This window comes from Acipenser ruthenus, chromosome 14 (genome assembly GCF_902713425.1).
Source record: "Acipenser ruthenus chromosome 14, fAciRut3.2 maternal haplotype, whole genome shotgun sequence".
Classification (NCBI taxonomy): Eukaryota; Metazoa; Chordata; class Actinopteri; order Acipenseriformes; family Acipenseridae; genus Acipenser; species Acipenser ruthenus.
The window spans coordinates 13,021,783-13,042,138 of NC_081202.1; the positions used below are offsets into that span (position 1 = coordinate 13,021,783).

Genomic DNA, 20,356 nt, shown 5'->3' on the forward strand with positions numbered 1-20,356 from the left:
CTCAACTAAAAACATGCTACATCAAAACTAGACAGTAAGCTCTAGTTATCCTTTCCTCCTTACGGCAAAAAAGGCTCCCCTTTAGAAACAAAAGCAGAATATTGTTGCATCTATCTGAAAAACTAAATCATGAGCCTACTGCTTTTCTGTTTACAAAACACATATTATAGAACTGTTATCAGGATGGGCATTCCATCAATAACATTGAAGTGCTCAATAATACATGGCAGTACAAATGTAACAATGACGTTTTTAAAAGTATAATGTTTGCTATATAATCGTAACATTGGTATTGTCATTACAAACTGTTCTACTTTTGTACGATGATAAACAACCACCTACTGATAGATATCACATGTATAACAACCTGCTGCCTTAATGTTTATCAATTATTTATTTTGTTGTAGAAATTACGTGCCCTTTATGGTAAGTGAATGCTTATATATGGGATTTAGAGTGAGAGGTACCGGGTTTGAGCCCAGCCTCCACCTGTATGTGCAAATTGGGTACATACAATAGTAGATTTCTTCAATTTTTATGACCACATTATATATTTACAGTTAAAAATTAACTAATTATTATTCTGTATACTTTTTTTATTATTCTGGTCTGTAATCTGCCTAGGATTCATTCATTGAATCTAGTGAAAGCTGCTGTTATTCTAAAAGTACCACTGGGAGTAAATAAGAAAGCTACACTGACATATCTCCTTTTGTGAATTATTTTCACACCAACATATTTGAGAATACGTTGGCCATTACTTGAGAAGACCACCATCCTCTCCCTGCCTCCCCAAACCCCTCCAATTTTCTGGCTTATTAGTTGTTCTGAATGAGTAAGCACTAACAAGAAGTAATTCGATCTTGTACCTGAGAAAGGTTATGGCTTTCACTGGGATATCATTAACAGTGAAGCCAGTAAGGCTTCATGGTAATAAGGTTCAATAGCTGATACAGACTGTTACCCAAAGGCCCATTCCCACTAGGCTGACAATTCAGGGAGTTCTGGTCACATTGAAGTACATTTTATTGTTATAACTGCTCACCAGCAGACCCCTAAATTATCAGACTGATAGAAAATAAGGTGTGAGTTCGGTAAAGGGGTTTACAAGTGGATTTTAAAAAATCTTCCTTTGGTAAAGTCTGCCAAAACCAGAGTGACTTTCAATACTTGCAATTTTTTTTCTTACGTTTCAGCCCTTGTTTTTGCCCTGCATAACAAAAAAAAAAAAAACCCAAAAAACATGATTTCTTCTTACACCTGTTCTACCGTTGTAAGCCTTTACACCTGTGGTCAATGGAAAATATTTTTCCATGCCATTTTATTGTTATACAATATTTACTCAAGGCAAAAGCAAATACATTAAGTGTAGTTTCTTGAGTGCTTCTTTACACCAATTTTCTATCATAGTATTAGTATAAAAATCATGATAAAATGCACAGCTTAAATGGGCAATAGGCAACAATGAAAAAGAAAATATAATACATTCAAGTATAAGAAAATGTTTGAAAATCCATAATGTCTACCACACTGTGTACAGTATACCATACAAAATTATTTTGGTTGCCTGGACGAATAACCATTAAAGCTTGTAAAAACGTTTTTGTTGCATTATATCATACATCATTATCAACAACAAATGGATGCAAATATTTCAAAGACAAAAACTAAAGCATTTAAAATATCTGTTTCTTCCAGGAACCCAGTCACTTCCACCTCGGCAGATTTCTGTCCAGTGGTCTGGCTGCAATCAGACATACAGCATAATGTACATTGTGCTAAAAAAAACTATTTCTTGAATTAAAGTAAAAACAAAGAACAAAACACAAAGAACCAAAAGATTGACATTACAATTCTTCTCATGTTTATCAGAAGTAAGAACATGTATTGTAAAGTTATAGGTTGAACAAAACACATATGTTCTCATATTTTGTAATGGAACTGTGAGCAAATATAAACATAAAATATGATGCAATTATATGTCTTAATGTAAAATCCCTACTTAAACACCACAAACCAAACTTACATTGCAATGATGGTGCTGATATCTTTTTACATAAAACATAACAACAAAAAATAGGAATTAAAAAGGTATGGAACATACACAGGGCAGTAAAGGGTTAAACTAGATTTTTCTGCGAACAAAATATAATAGTAGCATCTCTGATGGAATAGATAGCAAACATGAAAAAAATGGATATGTAAAATAGTGGCTTGTGTCCTAAGCTTAGTTATATTCAAAATAATGTCTAATGAGTTCTTCCGACAACCCAAAGTTTTGACCTAACATTTGCAATTCATATTCCATCTGCAGATTTACAGATACATATAAGCTCCCCTCACGGGGATGCTTATTATAGTTCTCATAGTTTTGTTGTTATTTGGTAATTAAAAGCTTCTATAAGGATAGATAAATAAAAAAAAATGGAGGAAATGGCAGCTATGGCAACACTACCAAAGATTTAGCCCCTATTTCATTAAGTGCTAATTTAAGCTCTGTAATAAGGAGCTCAGAAAATGACTGTTTGCCTCAAAACTAATGGATTCCTGTGGGTTTATTTTTTAACTTGATTACAAATCTTATACTGAGACTACAAGGACAATCTCGCCAAGGGCAGCATGCTTTGCTAAATGCCTGCACATAATATCAATGTACACATATTCTGCATGTCACTCTGTGGTAATATATACTGTATACAGTATATATATATATATTTTTTATTTGAAGCTATACTTTGTAAGAATGCTAACAAAGTGTTGTCGTAAAATGTCATTCAAATTATGTTTGGTACATCATCTGCTCAAGATTTCAGAAATTGTTACTGTGTTGGCCAGTAGAAAAAAACATTTACTCCTGATAGGTAAAGAAAAGTGGCCAGCGTCTTAAATATATATTTAAAAATATGTCTATTGTGCTCTTGAAACAAACCAAACTTTGGACCTAATACTGGCACAGCCTGTTTAGCTGGCAATAAAGATTATGAAAGACAAAGGCAATACAAATTTCTTCAGCATTATGCAAGGTCTTTATTTTATTTTCCTAACAAGCTCAACAGTGTGCAGTGGTAATTAGGCTTGTGGGGGAGGGGTTCTCTATAAAGCCTGACCGCAATGTGCTTTCACTCTACATAATTAAGCATCCACTGCTTGCAGCACTTGCACTGAAAACATGCGCACAACATTACAAACACAGAACATAACATTTTCAAAAAAAGATATGTCAAGGTGGTCCAGGTTTGAATCTACCCGGGGCCATGCCATTCTGAAATGAGTTTTAGACTCCTACAATGCCAAAATCACTGCCACAATGGGCATATATCAACACCTATGCCCCAAGTAATGTTGTACAAATATATTCAATTTAGTGTATGTTTACCACCTTCTTTCATTGCCTTCACTTCATAAGTCATACCCTGTTAAAATGATATATTCCCAAAAGGTACACACGCAGCTTTAGCATTCTAGTCAAAATGTACACTTTGGCTGCTACCTGCAAAATGGATAGGACTGTCAACTGTCAACTACTCCTGATAACACACAAAAAAAACCTTATGAAATATAGACAAATTGTAATGGGATTCTAACAGGCCATGTGACAAATCACAAAGTCCCTTTCCTATTATTTATCAAACGAATAATTGTTTTCATGAGTTTTGCTGACTGGCTCAATGCATTTGACTAATGGTGCATTTCAGAAGAGATTTCTAACAAAGGTCATCACAAACAATCCTTCCTGGCAATTTTTAGATTACTAGAACAGATGTAGGGAAGGTAAGTCAAGTTCATGTCTATTGTTCTACTGCTCGTTTTAGTAGATAAATCTCCATGTGCCAAACACAAATGTTGTGTTATGTTGCTAGTCCATTCACCTGGTCTTGTCTGGTTGTGTTTCTTAAGTAAGTTTAATACTTTTACAGGACACTGAAATATCACTCACCATGAATGACTTGGGAACATTATTCTATTTAAAGTGGCCCAGCTTGTGGCTCCCAGTGGCAACCATGTGAATGCAGTGCGGGGGCCACATAGAGCTTTTTAGGGTGGGGGAAATTGACTGGGTTTAATTCACCTGATTCCAGGAATTCATACGATTCCAGGCAGAAATTTTCTACATGTCCTGAACATTTGACATTTCAAATTTGGTAAAAAAAAAAAAAAAAAATTGGTAAAATTAAATTAAAAATTGATAAACACAAAACACAGTTACTGGGAAACAAAATGTCCACTCTAGTGCACCACAGTGTAAGGATCATTTCCCACATTGTCAAACAGGTAACACAGCAATAACGATCCATGATGTGGTACGTAACAGAAAAGCCAGAGGACTTATTTTTTTTATTTTTTTAATCGCTCTTTCTGCAGTGATTTAGAGCACAATTCTCAAACCCCAGCGCACTAGAGCAGACATTTTGAAAAGCGCTTTGAAACACTTTAAAGTTATATGTAAAAAGTTGTCAGGATGTTAACAATGCAAAGAAAAATCACAGGTATGTTATTTAAACAGTTGTAGCAACAAGTGGGGACATATAACGCTATATTTTCCAGAACCCCGTTTACTTTAAGCTCTGTTGATTTTATGAGTTGATAGTCAGTCATTATTTAAGTTTTTTGCCAATATTTACACATAACAGCTGACCACTGATCAACTACAAGCAGCTGTAACAATAGATATATATTGTTGACAAGAAAGTCTGATGGTGACAGCTGATGGCCAAGTATACTGTACAATATCTGCAAAATGTCAGACATCTGTTGATCAGGCTATTATAATATAGTATGTAGAAACAAATGTATGTAAAAAGGGTAACATATAAAAAGGGGTACAAAGTCATCCCCATGTGGTACAATACATGGAATGCTCCAGCTCATCCAAAACTCTGCTTCTCGCCTTGTCTTTTCTATTCCTCGTTTCTCCCACGCTACTCCGCTGCTCCGCTCCCTCCACTGGCTTCCTATCGCCGCTCGCATCCAATTCAAAATGCCGTCTCGACCTTTCTGCCCCCTCCTACCTCCAAACTATGATTTCTCCCTACACCCCCTCTCGCCCCCTCTGCTCTGCCACTGGCAGATTAGCTGTACCCCCCCTCTACTCCCCTGCCTCCAGAGCCCTCTCGCTCTCCACCCTTGCCCCTCAGAGGTGGAACGACCTACCCACGGATATCAGGACTGCTCAGTCCCTGACCACCTTTTGGCACCTCCTCAAGACACACCTGTTCAGACAGCATCTGTAAACTTCACAACTCACGACTATACTGGATATATGGCACCCAATTGTATTAGTACTTGCATCATCTTGTGCTTGCACTTAACTGCTCCATACTTTGCTGTATTCTACTACTGCCCTCAGTCATAATTATATTTTCTGCATCTTGTACTTGATTTTACTCTTAAAGGTAACCGTATTCATGTTTTTTTGTAATTGCTCTTATTTGAAATCGTTCTTATCCATATATTGCACTTACTACTTGCTCCTAATGGAATTTACTCTTATAACCAAATATTTTTAAGTTTAACTGCTCTTAGTCGTAATTGCGCTCCACCGTAATTATTTACTGTATTTTTAATTTTCTCTCATTTGAATTTGCTCTTACATACTACTGATTTTATTGTATTTTATAACTGCTCTTATCTGTAATGTGATATTTTACAATGTGATACTTTGTAACAACTGTAAGTCACCCTGCTAAGAAATTATTAATAATAATAATAATAATAATAATAATAATAATAATAATAATAATAATAATAATAATAATAATGTAATGCAATATAAGTTGATAAGTTACAAGCCAAGGATGATAGAAGGCAGTTTTTCAGTACAATATGGTCCCCAAGATCACTAATCTTGAAGTTTTTAATTGAGTGGTTACCTTTAGAGAAGACCTATTCCATGACAACAGAGTTTTGCTCTCTAGATCAGTACTTATTATGCAATCATTGCTTGAAAGGTGGTAACTACCAGAAGCTCATCCAAGTAGTTTCTAAAAACCATGACTTGCTTTATGCAACCAAAATAAAAAAAGTACAAGAAAATAGAAAACCTGAAATAGTAATGATCCACTCCTGGAAAAAAGAACTCACAGCTGTTCTTAAGCTTTTACATTGAAAAAAACATCGGATAGTCTTGTTAGTTGTGTCATTTTAGCCTCTGTAAATATACCTTGTCCAAGGGGTTAATACTCTGCATGTGTAAAATTAGGGGTACAGTATGAGCAGTATCTGGAAACTGGATAATCCTGTAGTAATGCTATAAGTAAAAGCAATGGACTACACACTGTTTTTTGGGGATTACAACTTGACCCAAATATAGAAATAAATACACACAAAGAAGACCTACTAGAAGGCTTCTCTTTATACAGTTAATCTTGTTAAAAGGCTACAGTTAGACAGCTCCCAAGTTTAATAAGATGTACTATTTAATATATTATCGGTTCTTTATAACAAACAAAATGGTTGGCTCCTATGCAGCTGTACTTTAGTAACTGTACTATAGTACTAGTAATTGTAACATTATGTTCAGCCTCGTAATTATAGAGGCATTCAACTTTTTTTTTTTTTTTTAGATAAGCAAAGATGTGTGAACATCTGCATAACCAACAGGAAAAACACACCACATCAACAGGGTGTTCAGGCAATTCTGTAAAAGTTGTACTTTTCCACAAAGTTGCTATATTATTCTAAGTCTTAAGAAATAAACAACATTTAAGTATTTTAACAAATTGTGCCTCCTAGCTATGGTTAAAAAATGAACAACCATGCACAGTGCAGATTCAGAAAACAGGATTTACTATGAATGAAAATATAAACGAGTGGTCAAGCCAGTCACAATGGTAACCATAGGTCATTAGGCCTATGATGTTTTATCATCCTGTTATGACTATGGGATATCTACTGTAAAATAAAATTTCACATAAACCAAGACAGTGCCAATCAAATTAAAGTAATTTTAGCTACAAAAGAATCCCCTAAGTCTTAGCCATTTTACATTTCCATTAGCTACAGGTACAAATGTCTCAAATGTGCAGTTTTAAAAGCAACACGTGTTATAGCACACATGTATTTTAATTGTAAAACATGATTGCTGGTACTGCTTTAGGTTAAAGGAAACTCAGTCTCTATGCCTTCTTCTTGGGTTATCTGTTTGTGCTTGTGTTAATTAAAAATTATGACTGAAATCTTATTAAATGACTTTGTAATTGATTTATTAGGATCTTGCTGTGCTTGAACTATGGCACTGAAGGCAAAAGTGATTTGTAAATAGGCTCATAAAGCCTTTATATACAGATTAAAAGCAAGAGTAATGTGCCGCCACTTAGTGCAGGCTGTAATGCACTAAATCATTAAGATTAAGATCTGAAAAGCATGCTGTATTCAATTACTCCTCTAAAGGGTTCTTTTTTAGTGTCTGTGATGCTGCCCTATAATATGCTACATCCTCAGAAGCTGACCAAAGACTGAACCGTACTGTGGTTCAATGAGATCATGAAAAACAAAAAGGTCGAGATCAATTATAGTGTGATTTGATATATCAGTTTGATATGTCACAATCCAGAAATAATTCATCTTGTGAGCTTGAAATAAAATAAAATAAACATTTTTTACTATGTCCTTAAAAACCGTTTGTTCTCTTATAAATTAAAAAATATCAAACTATAGATTTAAAAGGGAACACTTTCTATTTTGTTTCTTGTATAGGACTAGGAGTTCAGTTTGATGGATAGCAATTAAATCAGGGGTCAGCAATATTCCTAACATATGTATGGTGGCTATGTTCAGCCAATTTACATAATCTCTTCCAGAATAAACAAAAGCTTTCAGACCACCTTCCCAACATTTCCTTACACTAGGCATTTAAAAATGTGTTGAGAAAAAGTGTTACTATACCTTTAATGAATAAACATAACTAAACAGCAATGTATATACCTTTATTAAAAACGTGTAAAAAAAGTTTTAACCCACAGCAAGTTCACACAATGGTTTTAGGAAGATTTAGCGCCTGTACTTCCTTCTCAAGCCAGTTTAGCACACCCCTGCTATATTTAGCCACCTCCTCACACCTGTCATGGGAAGCAGCATGCGAGAGAAAAAAGCACCCTGTGTCCTAATATACAGCTCTGAACAGGTGTGCAAGAGTTCTAAATGTAAACCAGAGGTAGAATGAGGGGGTGAGGGGATATGGAGCTATCCTCTATCATCATAGCTGTATTTTTAGAAGATGTAGGTCTTTGCCTACTTATTGGTAACAAAAACAAAACATGTACAGTAGAACGTCGCATATCCGACTGTCACATAACCGCCCTGATCAATTAACCGCCTCGCTAGATAAATAAATAACTATTAAAAGTAGGCTATGAGAGTAATGGCATTGGCAGCAAATGCAGCTTCCGCGATGGAAACAGAAAGAAAGCGTTATAGCAATCAGCCTTTTGGTGCGTTCCTCTTTAAGAGAGGCAGGCTGTGTGCGTGTGTCAGTCAGCTGTGTGTAGCAGTGACATTTCAATACACCAGCTGAGAAAGCTTTTTTTTTTTTTTTGCAATGTGTTTATATGATGGAGCGCAATGTGTTGTTGTAGCTTTTTAGATGCATTTGAATTAAACAAAGCAAGCTTCATAAATGCAATGCTTACCGACCGTTTATTTAAAATAGTCAAAACAATATTCAAACCAAGCTGCTTATCGGCTGTTGGCAATATCAAGAAAGAGCACAAAGTACTGTGACAGTGATATTAAGAAAGCAGAACCAGGGAGGCAGGGACTGCTAGAGTTAAGAAAGAAGCCATCAGTTGCAGGTTACTGTACATTTACCGTTTGTTTTGTATTTTTTATTTATTTTTTTAAAGCTTTGTAGCCTAATTAATCTTGTTTACGCTTGCTTACTTTTAAAGCAAAAAATGTCCACGTTTAAAGCAGTTTGCGTGTGTTTTTTTTGTTCACTAACCTATTTATGGATGTGTAAATGCTTTTTCTATAGATGTTCGCAAATCCGACTTTTTCACATATCCACCTATTGTCCACAGGGGGTCAAACATGCGACGTTGTATTGTATATGTATATTGAAAAACATAATACAGATTTCATTTAAAAAGAAAAATGATCATCAGCGGTAATATTTCTACCTGTGCTTCAATTAAAGGGTTTTTTTTGGTTGTTTTTTTTACATGTGTGGATGCTATAAGGTTATCTGTCAGGGTATACTGGGGTTAAAAAACGACAGAAGCCATTCAGTCTCATAAAGAAGATCTTGAATAAGCCACAAGCTGCTGTGAACTTTGACCCCTGCCCACAGCAGGGAGTTACAAAACTGGGCTTGGGCTTTTCCCTGTATTACAAACAACTGCTGAAAATCTTTGTTTTGCTGACAGTTATACCCACATAACAGAGCATAACTAACTAGATCAGGCCGAGAGAATGGGAAAGGGTCTTGATTCCTTGCTTATGCTGTTCATTCAATAAACATGCTCAGGGCATGTTTACAGGGTTTCTTCTGCGCAATGCTTTTTCAAGTCATTAACATTTATTTCTTTATTTTTCTGGAAAACCTTACCTTAACATCGCTTGAGATGTCTGATGTGGCCACTGTAGCACTTGAAGCCAGTGCTTTTCTTTGATCATTAGTACAATATGAAATGGAGTGCACATGACACAGGAAGACTGATATGGTTCACAACATGCTGCTTGGCATATTCTGGCAGTCTTTTTTAGATGCAGATAAATAATCTTGAGATGGAATTTAGAAGTAGGAACAGCAGACTCTGGAATATGTCATTATGTTGAAATACTATGCAGCAAGGAGCATAAAGACAGACAGTTTATGAAAGAAACTGGTATTCAGAACAATACAGCTCAGTGACTGGATGTCAAACCAACTGACCTGTATAGAGATAATTTCACTGATTTCCATTTCCTAATTCCTAATTTGTTGCAAGACAATAAAAATATTGATATAGACAACTACTCAAAATGTTGCTCCTGTATATAAGTATCTTCTGAAGACTCTTGAACATCATCAGGAACTGTAAAAACTGCAAGCAGTAAAGTAGTTCATTATAACCCAATGCCTCATTATTTTTTTGATGCCTCTTATGTTCATTTATTCTATATGATATTAAATATTGCATGACCCAGAGGTCCACGTCTAGTTAGAACCATATTACTGCTGAAAAAGATTATTTAATTCCCATTTACGCCACACAAGGAACGGGATGCAGGAAAAGTTATTGTAATAAGGGTTTAAAAAACAATACCAGTGAAGTAAATAAGATCACACTGTATATCATTTCTATACTGTGCAGATTATGTTTAATAATATAGGTTGGCCTTTTTGGGCAGATGAAGGGAAGCCCTCATAATACTCTCTTTGGAGATCGCGAACACAACTATGCACAAGCTTACTGGAACTGGGAAAGTTAGAAAATCCATCCCCCTATTTCTGATAGAAGATTTCTAGGCCTAATGTACTGTAATTGCAGGAATTCCAAGAAAAAATACACATCATACTGTAAAACATCTTTTGAGCGTTTCATATTATAGTCTTTGGAAGTTGTCAAGTCGAATTGAGCTGTTTTATTTCTCACAAAAGGACAAAAAAAGATTGTATTTGGAACAAACGTGTGTTAAGTACAGTATTATACATGTGTGTTCCTTACTTCCTTAATCAAATATATGTTCTCTATTATGAAGGCAACAAGAAACTATTTTAAGCAGTCCAGAAGTGAATAAATGAATAATGGCTAATATGTCTTTAATGATAATAAAGTACTCACTACATGATTGAGCTCTTGTGACAGTTTTGACTGGCTCCTTCTGCCCTGATTCTATCCGATATGCAACACAGCAACTCCTACCTGGAATCTGTATACAAATCCTCTGGTCTGCTGCCAACTTTCATATCAAATTAAGACTGTGTATGATAAAGCTGACTGGGTTTGCAATACACATTTCACAATGTATCAGGTATGCCTTACGAGAAGTTTATGGGGAAAAAAAAAACTGAGGGAGAGGGCCAAACCTTTTTAATTTAAATTGTACTATTATAAAAAAAAAAAAAAAAAATGTTTGGTAACTTTTTCTTTTTTTAGTGTTCATGACGATTTGGAGTAAAAAGCTTTGATACTCTAGCCTTGATCCATTTTAAGTTTGACAAAACTATATGAAATTGATGAACCACAAAAAATATGCATTTCAAAATAGGAAAGGGGTGTGGGGGGGAATGTGTTTAAACAATCAATGATTAGAAGCTATCCCAAGTAACGTAAAATAAAAAAAATACTGTAAAATACATCAACTGGCAAATTTACACGTAACATGGTCATAGTCACAAGAAGAGACTTACGGTGCACATTTTAACAAGCAACTTAACCTCATCATGGCTTCAGGGCTCTACATTTATCCTACTAACAAGCACAATATGATCATCTACATTGGAGCATCTGTTAGCTATCAGTTTGAACAAATATGTTGGTAAGATACAACACATATCCAGAAAACACCAAATTATGATCCACAGTATGTACATGTAAAAAATGTGCTATTTTGTTTTTTTAACTAAGGCAAACATACATCATGTAATAGCTTATGTGAAGAAAGGCATGATTCATATCATAGGTGTGTTGCATGGTCATTAAAGAACTCTGTTGTGTTTATTTAAAAACAAACATGTGTCTATTTTATACCCGCCTGACAATCACATTGATGTTTCTTGTTATTTGATTTCTTATTGTGTTTATGTTTAAATCTTCTGATAGCCATTCATAGGTTGAGATACATTCTGCTAATAAACAAGTGTACACCAATTTGTATAATATAAGCCTGGATTAAATAATGTATGACTCAACCATAACAACAAGAAAGCATAGGCAGCCCCATAAACATAACCTCATTCAGGTAATAGTGAGCTTTATATAAGTCCACATTTCAGAGTATCACTTCAATGTATACGACTTCCTTGCATTTTATATATATATGTGTGTGTGTGTGTGTGTGTGTGTGTGTGTGTGTGTCTAATAATACCTAGAGCGCCTTAGTATCCTGCAGAACGTATTGTATTATAATTTAGTGTTTTTACATTTTAAATAAATTAGCAATACATATTGTTGCTGCCCAAAAAAAAAAAAAAAAAACACGAATGAAAGCCCAAACTGGTCACTGTTTTGTTTTATCAGACCCAGCGACGCATTTAAAGACTGTAACTTACATAGCACGAAACTGGCATGTCACGACAAACACAGCTGAGTGAGAACCTCAGGCACTAGAAATAAACCCAACTCCTGCTACTTACGTTAGTGGAGTAGGAAACTCTTCTGAAGAAAGATTCATTAGCGAAGATAAAAGTACGATCAAAAAGACGGCTATGTTGTAGGATTCCATTGCTTAAAAAAATTTACAACCCACAACTAGAGCTTTGATCCAGAATAAGATATTATAAAGGGATACAGTGTAAGTCCACAGCAGCTTGTTGTAGTCACACTTAGCCAGATAACAGTCTGGGTTACACAAGCTAATCTGATCAGCCGCCGTCAGTGCTACTTTCGAACAGCTCTCAGTTGTTTCCTTTTTCTGTTTCCAGAGATTTTAGTTTTTTAATTGATTGACGAGGTGTGGTCATTTAGGGTGTTATTTTCCTGCACGAGAGGATGGTCTTCTATCTTCTCCTCTCCGTAATGAAAAGCGCTTGTCAGACAGCTCTTGTCTAGATCACTTTGCCTGAACCCCCCTCTGTTGATGATGATCATATACTACTGTCTTTCCATACAAGGAGTGAGACGAACTCCTATGTCAGCAGCTGATCTTCTCACACGGTCTCTGATCAGATACGGAACCAAGGCTCCAAATATAAATTTAATAAACTTAAAGGTGCAGTATCATTTTGGTGCATACGTTTAACATGTCTTTATGTCAATTTTATTTACTGTTAAATGGAATCAAACGCGTTCGTAGTATGTTAGTATGGATTACTGATGTCGAATTGCTTAATTACTTTCCTTTGATATGAAAAACAATAATCCATGAAACATATAATTATACATTGTTAGTATATCAAATGTGTATAAAATAATCTTGTTTTGTCTCTGGTCTTGTGCAGACGTTGTTTGTGGTTTCCCCAATATGACACCCCATAACCCTACTTTAACAATACATGTGCTAATAATGGTGATAATAATAATTAAAAAAAAAAAATACTGTATGTATTATTTTCTATAAAGCTAAATTTTATATAAAGGTATTCCCATTTGTTTTTAAATTGTGATACTGGTTCCCTTTCAATTCGAAGACGACCACCAACCATTACTTTTGGGATATGCCTGCCACAGGTCAGGTATTCACTGCGCATTTTATGTCAGAGCTGCCGATAGTCCCCTTCGTGGAGTGACGTCCTCGGTCCCACCCACCGAGGTAATAAATACTCCATCACTCCACGGAGATCTCATTCTCTTTTGTTTCTCACAACCAGGTAAGTAAGGTGGGTATAACTAACCTCTTTTCCAGTTGTTTGATTGTCTCTTAAAAAGAACCCTTCACTAAAAGTTTCTGTAGTTCCCTGGCAATATATTGCTGTAAGCCGCTTTGCCACATCAGTTGAATCAGAACACAGCAGCTGAAGCCTGAGCAAAACGCTGCGCAACTGCGCGCCATTTTAAAAATAAATAATAATACTTTCTTCAGCCTACATCGCTCAACGATTGTAGTCTGCTGTTAATAACCTTTCTATTTTTTTCCTCTGCCTTAGCAGCTTTGAAAAAAAAAAATAGTAGAGACGTAATCCTCCAGCAAGACCCAGCTCTGCTGTGCCCACTGTTGAGTCGATGACTCTGAGCTGCCTTGGAACGCACACTTGCTGTGCGTGGCCTAGTCTGCCCCTACAGGTTGTTGATTACTACTGATTTGCAGTTAAAAAAAGAAAATAAAAGAAAAAAAACATTACAGTCCAGCTTCCTGTTGAGTGTCTGTGTGTTCGCTTCTTTTCTCTCTGTTAAATGTCTTCTTTTTTTCCACGTCTGTAGGCACCACACCATTGCAAGCTACTCGCTGTTTCGGCTGTGTGCAATAAACAGACTAGACACACAGCTCAGTACCCATGGTGCTTGAAGACCTCGGTACTTGGTGCTCGGTGCTTCGGCGCCCCAGTGTCTCTGCCTCGTCGTCCTTGGTACCCTCGGGTCCTCGTGCCTCAGAGCCTCGGTCCCTAGGGCTTCGGGGCCTCGGTGACCTACAGCCTCAACGTCTGAGTGCTTCGGCATTCTCAGCGCTCCGGAGCTTCCTTGCATCGGTGGCCTCGGTGCCCCAGTGCTCCGTAGCCTTGGTGAACTGGTCCCCTCGGTGCCCCATAGCCTCTGTGCCTCGGTGCTTTGGCATTCTTGGTGCCTCGACGCCTCAACGCCTTCGATGCCCCAGTACATAGGTGCCTCCCAGTGCTCCAGAGCCTTAGGGCCTTAGTGCTTCAACACCTTCGGTGCCCCTGCACTGTTGGGCTTTCACCCTTGCATGTCCTGCAGGGCGAACCTTCCCCCACAGGACAAGCACACATTGTGTGTCCGGTTCTTGGGCAGGCAGCACGCATCTTCTGTCTTAGAAGACAGGACGTTCTGCCCCATTTGTGCCAACTCCAGGGAGAGAACCCTGCAAAGGAGGCTAGCAACGACCGGCCTTGGCGCCAAGCATCTCCAAGAGCATTGCCCCTCTGGACTCCTTGGAAGGTGCAGGAGCTCTGGGGCTACCAATTTCCGCTGGTGGATTCCACCATAGCGGCTGACTGTATCTCGCTCATGCTGGGAAGCCCTACACTGGTGAAGGCAAACTTCTCACCGCAAAGGCGTAGTGATGGGAGTGATACACAGTCATCAAGTGGTGACGGCAGACACATGGGGTGCAGTCTGGGCAGGCAGAGGAGTCAGCGGGTCCTGGACAGGTCGCTGGACATGCCTGCATATAAATGTTCACCTCAGCTCGCTCTCCAGCATTTCATTCCTGTGCTCCAGAACAGACATGTTCTTGTCCGCACGGACAACATGTCAGTAGTGGCGTACGTGAACCACCAGGGAGGGCTTCAGTCCTCTGGGTTACACCCCATAGCCTTTCGACTGTTGATCTGGGCACAGAGGCACTTACTATACCTCCAGGCTGTCCATCTCCCAGGAGTGGTGAACTGGGCTGTGGCCCTCCTCTTGAAGGAGGGTCCTCACCCATCAGAATGGCGACTCCACCCTCAGGTGGTGCAGAGCATTTGGGAACGCTTCAGGGAAGCCCATGTCGATCTCTTTGCCACCACAGAGACGACCCATTGCCTCCTGTGGTTCTCCCTCCGCCACTGCGGAGGTCCACTAGGCATCAACGCTCTAGTCCACGAGTGGCCTAAGGCGCTCTTGTATGCTTTCCCGCTGATACCGCTGATCCCCGCCTTCCTTGAGAAGGTCATGAGAGACAGGGCTACAGTTCTCCTGGTGGCCCCCAGATGGCCCAGGAGAATCTGGTTTTCGAACCTTTGGCAGCTGCTGCAAGGCCAGCCCTGGGAGATTCTGCTGTGCATGGATCTCCTCGGTCAGGCGAGAGGCACTCTCTGGCACCCAGAACAGGGCAGACTCCAACTGTGGGTATACCCAGCAACTGTATCTGCATGCCATGTCCCCATTGACTCAGTTTCCCCAGGCGGTCATATTCTGGTGACTCATTTTCTAAAGGGTGCTCGGTGGCTACAGCCTCCTAGAAAGGACGTCCTCCCCGAGTGGAGTCGAAGTGGTATTGGAGGCTCTTACTAAGGCCCCGTTTGAGCCTATACATTCCATAGAGTTGAAATATCTCTCTATGAAGACCGCCTTTTTATTAGCCATCACCTCTGCTAAGTGGGTCAGTGAGCTACAGGCTCTGTCTGTGCACAGTTCCTGTATGCGTGTTTGGGATAATGGAAACTGTACAGATTTATATTTTTACATAATGTAAAGTATAGCCTACCCAAAACACATTAGTGTTATTTCAGCGCAATGATTTATATTTAAAATACATCTAGAACTATAAATGTATGTGTGTGCTATTTTATTGTATTGTTTTTAAACCCGACACCTCCTTATGTCAGACAAGCATGTCCTGTTTAGTGAGGGGCTACTGTATGATTATGAAATTTGGGGGGTGAAGGTGGGGGCCCCACTATAGAATTTGGTGGGATTAAACTGCCTTTCATTTTATATATATATATATATATATATATATATATATATATATATATATATATAACAGTATTAAAATAAGTCAAATGAATACAGAACAGAATGCATTGCATAGATGACGTTTACATTTAACAAAAACTATGTTATTTTGATTCTTGCACCCTTGCATGTATAGACGTTATCCTTCGGGCACTCTCTGCTGCAGCAAACCACAACTCAACTCCCGCTATTTATTTGAACAATGTCGCATGACTCTCGCAATGTATGCTAGAGATCTCGCTAAGAAGATGCAACAAATATTTTAATTAGTATATTGCGGCTCTTTTCATTAACATATTTTCTCTTAGTACATACGACAAAATGTATACTTTGCGAATTGTTGTAACGGAAATGCAAATTGTGGTATGTTTGCGCTGCGACTGGCCTATTTTAGTACATCTACCCCATAGTATTTTAATTGAAGAGTAAATTACTCAGTGACCCAAAACCTTATCTGGAGCGCTGGGTACCGTAATATTTTATAATAAGTGGGATCGCAGATCACCGACCCACTTAAGTGCATACTACATATAAGTGTGTAAATATTCGTGAGTGGGTTATTAGACTGTACATACACTCTCAATACAGTATGCAACATTTTTTTTTTAAAACCACACTGTAATTTGTTTTCAAATAAATAATATATTACAAGCCTCTAGCTTTTTCTCTTTATATTTGCCTTACTTATCAACCTCAGATATTAAAGTGCTCAAATGAGATACTGAGGTGAACCATGAGGAATACATCATCCACTGTTCATACCGTTTTGGCATGACATATCCACCCATCTGTGGATGCTTTTTATAGATGTGTGGAAAGGGTGTTTAAAGTAGTTGGAACTGTGTCTTAGTAATTCTGATGAAAAACATGGTAAGCATAAAGCATTTATAATTAATGATATACAGTTCATGCTATTGTTATGCACATTCATTTTAATATTGCATGGACATAACAGGAAATTGCATACAATATTCTATTCATCAAACATGAAACAAACACAATTAAGTAAAACAGCCACAGCACTTCAAGGAATAGCTTATTTCCCTTTGTTCAAGGTGTTGTACATTGACTGTATACTTTACATGATTTAGCACTTGCTGCCATGACAAAGCAACACAGTGGGGAACACTGAATTCTCTTCTGAATGCTCTTCTGATGAGATCCAATATGATTCTGTTTAAAATGCTCATCTGCGAACACAAAGCTAAACAGAATTAACAGGATTAAATCTTATTGCACTGAGTTTCTGAGGAATTACAAATCCTTGATGAAAAAAAAGGCAAAATTAAGAAAATAAAACACTAGCTGGTATCGATTCTGCCCTGCATGAAGTCCATTATACTCGTGTTTTTTTTTGTTTTTTTTTTGTTTTTTTTAATGCAACAGCATTGTTTAACTTCAATTTTCCTTGCTTTAGTTTTTGTACAAAAGAATGGGCTTAAAGAGTGTGGTAACAACAGAAGGGAAGGAAACAAATTTTCCGCGCCCATAATTCATTATTAAAGCATCACACCAGGATATTTACACATTTTCAATTAGTCTGTTCAGAAGGATAGGCCCTTTATTGTTGTGAATAAAGTCTAGATATATTTTACAAAAAGTTGTAATGGTAGATATGTTTGGCAGTTTGTCATTTTTTTTAATTATTATTTTTATGTATTTATTTTTTATTTATATTTACATAGATATATTCTATGGTAAATTATGTTTGGGTTAACCTGGAGGGTGTAAAAATGCACACTCATTTTGAAATTTTCAAAAACAAAACTACGGGGGGAAAAAACCCTACAAAAGGAACAAAAAAGTGTTGGAAATGTTGCAAAATACCCTTTGTTCTGCTCCTCCAAGTTGTGCATTAATACCAATGAATTGGACAATGTTGACATTTCATTGTTTTAATGCCACATTTATCCCACCTTAGCTAAGATGGCACACAAAATGTAGATTTAATCTAACAGGTGTGGCAGATGGCAGTGATTTAAGGTGTGCTTATTTACAACAATGATAAGCTGGTTTGGATCTGGTTTGGATCTGTTATAAAACACATATAGGAGTACAGTTCTTCCCTGTCATGGGGTCTAGGGAGAACACAGGAGGGCAGATAATCACTAATGACAGATATTAGTCAGACATAAGTGCACATTCAAGGATGTGGTGACCCACAATATACAAGCTGCTTCTCTTTGTGTAGACACTTAAAAGAAAAAAAAAAGAAAACAGTATTAAATGGGTTTCTCTTTTCTACTACAGACTGATATAGTATGGGTATTGAATGAACCTGGAGACATAATAATTATACAACATGGGAAGTAAAATATCTGTCCAGCAACACATGATGCATCACATTTGTAACTAGGTTTTTGAAATTGGCTTGAATGGAAATCGATGTCATTAGAAGTCTCAAGATGAGCATAGCAGAATAATAGCACAGTGAGTGACTTAAAAATGATATTGACAGAACTATAGTACAGGTATACTCATCCACAAGTGAATGGGGTCATTATAGAAACATTAGATAATATCATATAGTATGTTACTTGTAAAGAATAATAATTAAGTCTATACATTTACAGTAAAGGGAATTCATTTGCCCATGTGAGTCATACCCTGCAAGCCAATCAATATGCAATATCCAACAATACTCATGTTTAGTCAGAACTGATCCGTTTCCAGTAGTTAATTTTTATTTAACATTTTTATAGAGCACAACAGACCACAAGTGGTTTGAAAGCGCTGTACAGTACATGAATATACATATACAGAAAACAGTACACACATGCATATACAAAAAACAGCACACAGCATGAAATATCAGTATCAAACATCAATGTTAATGATTGCTTCTCAACCAATCAGAAATGAGCTAGTGATTCATTTGTTTTTTAATTTCCCATAATCTTTTTTTACCAGATTCACATGACTAGTATCAAATATGTTGTTGATTTACACCCTCCTTAAAATACATTTACAGAAAAAAATAGTTTTTAGGTCTGTTTTACAGTATATAACGAAGAAGAAAAGTAATACATTCACGATTGTAATAATCTTCTTCATTCAGTATCTCTAGTGATAGAGCTGTTTACTGTTTTTGAATTCTCTCTCTCTCTCTCTCTCTCTCTCTCTCTCTCTCTATATATATATATATATATATATATATATATATATATGATAACAAAAATGCATTAGAAATGTATTATTTTTGAAGATCAATCTATAAGTATTTGACATGTTTATAGTTTGTATAAAACCAATTTCAACTAAAGTGTTACCAATATTAAAAGAAACACATAAACTAGATACAGTATAAGCACATTTTTATCTTCAAACCATGTAAACAGAAGGGTAAAAATCAAAGAGTACATTTAGCATGCAAATTCTGTTCAAGATACATCTGTTTTTTACAATAACTAGTGAATCTTATTTAATAGTAAAGCAATCCCCACATTTGGAATACAATATACACAAATGTATTGACATTCCCCAGTATTCAAACACATTTCTTATTATTTTAAAATATATAACATAAACAATATCCACAGACTTACAATGTTTAATATAAGACCTGTAACTCAATTTCAGGGTTTCCTCTGATTATCACCTGCTTTGCTCCTATTTATTACACCTTCAAGGAGACAGCTCACAAATACTATCATTGTCTTAATCTGGTACCCTTTTTTAAATGGTAGATTTTGTTATCTAGTTATTTATAGATTGTGTGTAATATCTAAAGAGGCCAGTATACATATTTAAATGTATTCTATATAGTATACGTTGGTGTTTTTTATTTAGATTGAGATACAAGAGGTGTGCGTTATTTTCTAAAGATTATGATACTGTTTTTTTTTTAGAAAAGCTAAACTTGATTAAAAGAAAAAGTCAATTTCTCAATTAAAGACACGCATTTGGTTCATCCTAATTGGCTTATGAGAGATGGATCATGACATTCCTCTTAATGCTTGTCTGACCTTTTTAAGATACTAAAATGTAAACCGGAGAACATAAAGAAAAAAACAAGCGTGAGCTAACACAATAAAATCCACACTCCCCTTCCTCCCCTTCAATGAACAACACTTTGAATTGGAATGGTTCTTTCTTCTCTTCAGTTTTTGTTGGAACTTGATGTCAGACAAGCCTTAATTGTGAGGCAGCAAAGAGAAACA

General features: G+C 36.8%; 1 protein-coding gene across 13 annotated transcripts in view; it reads right to left on the reverse strand.

The window, feature by feature from the left end:
- The window catches only part of LOC117419874 (voltage-dependent calcium channel subunit alpha-2/delta-1-like), a 154,289-nt gene extending 141,507 nt beyond the window's left edge, over positions 1-12,782 (reverse strand). For 3 of the 13 annotated variants that reach the window (XM_058985860.1, XM_034033191.3, XM_058985862.1), the window contains exon 1: positions 12,278-12,780. In XM_058985860.1, the coding sequence (XP_058841843.1) occupies positions 12,278-12,366 (89 nt within the window). In that variant the 5' untranslated portion in view covers positions 12,367-12,780. Of the gene's footprint in view, positions 1-12,277 lie in introns of all 13 variants that reach the window. The other 10 variants (XM_058985863.1, XM_034033190.3, XM_058985861.1 and 7 more) reach the window with 5 other exon arrangements.
- Positions 12,783-20,356: the final 7,574 nt, after the last annotated feature.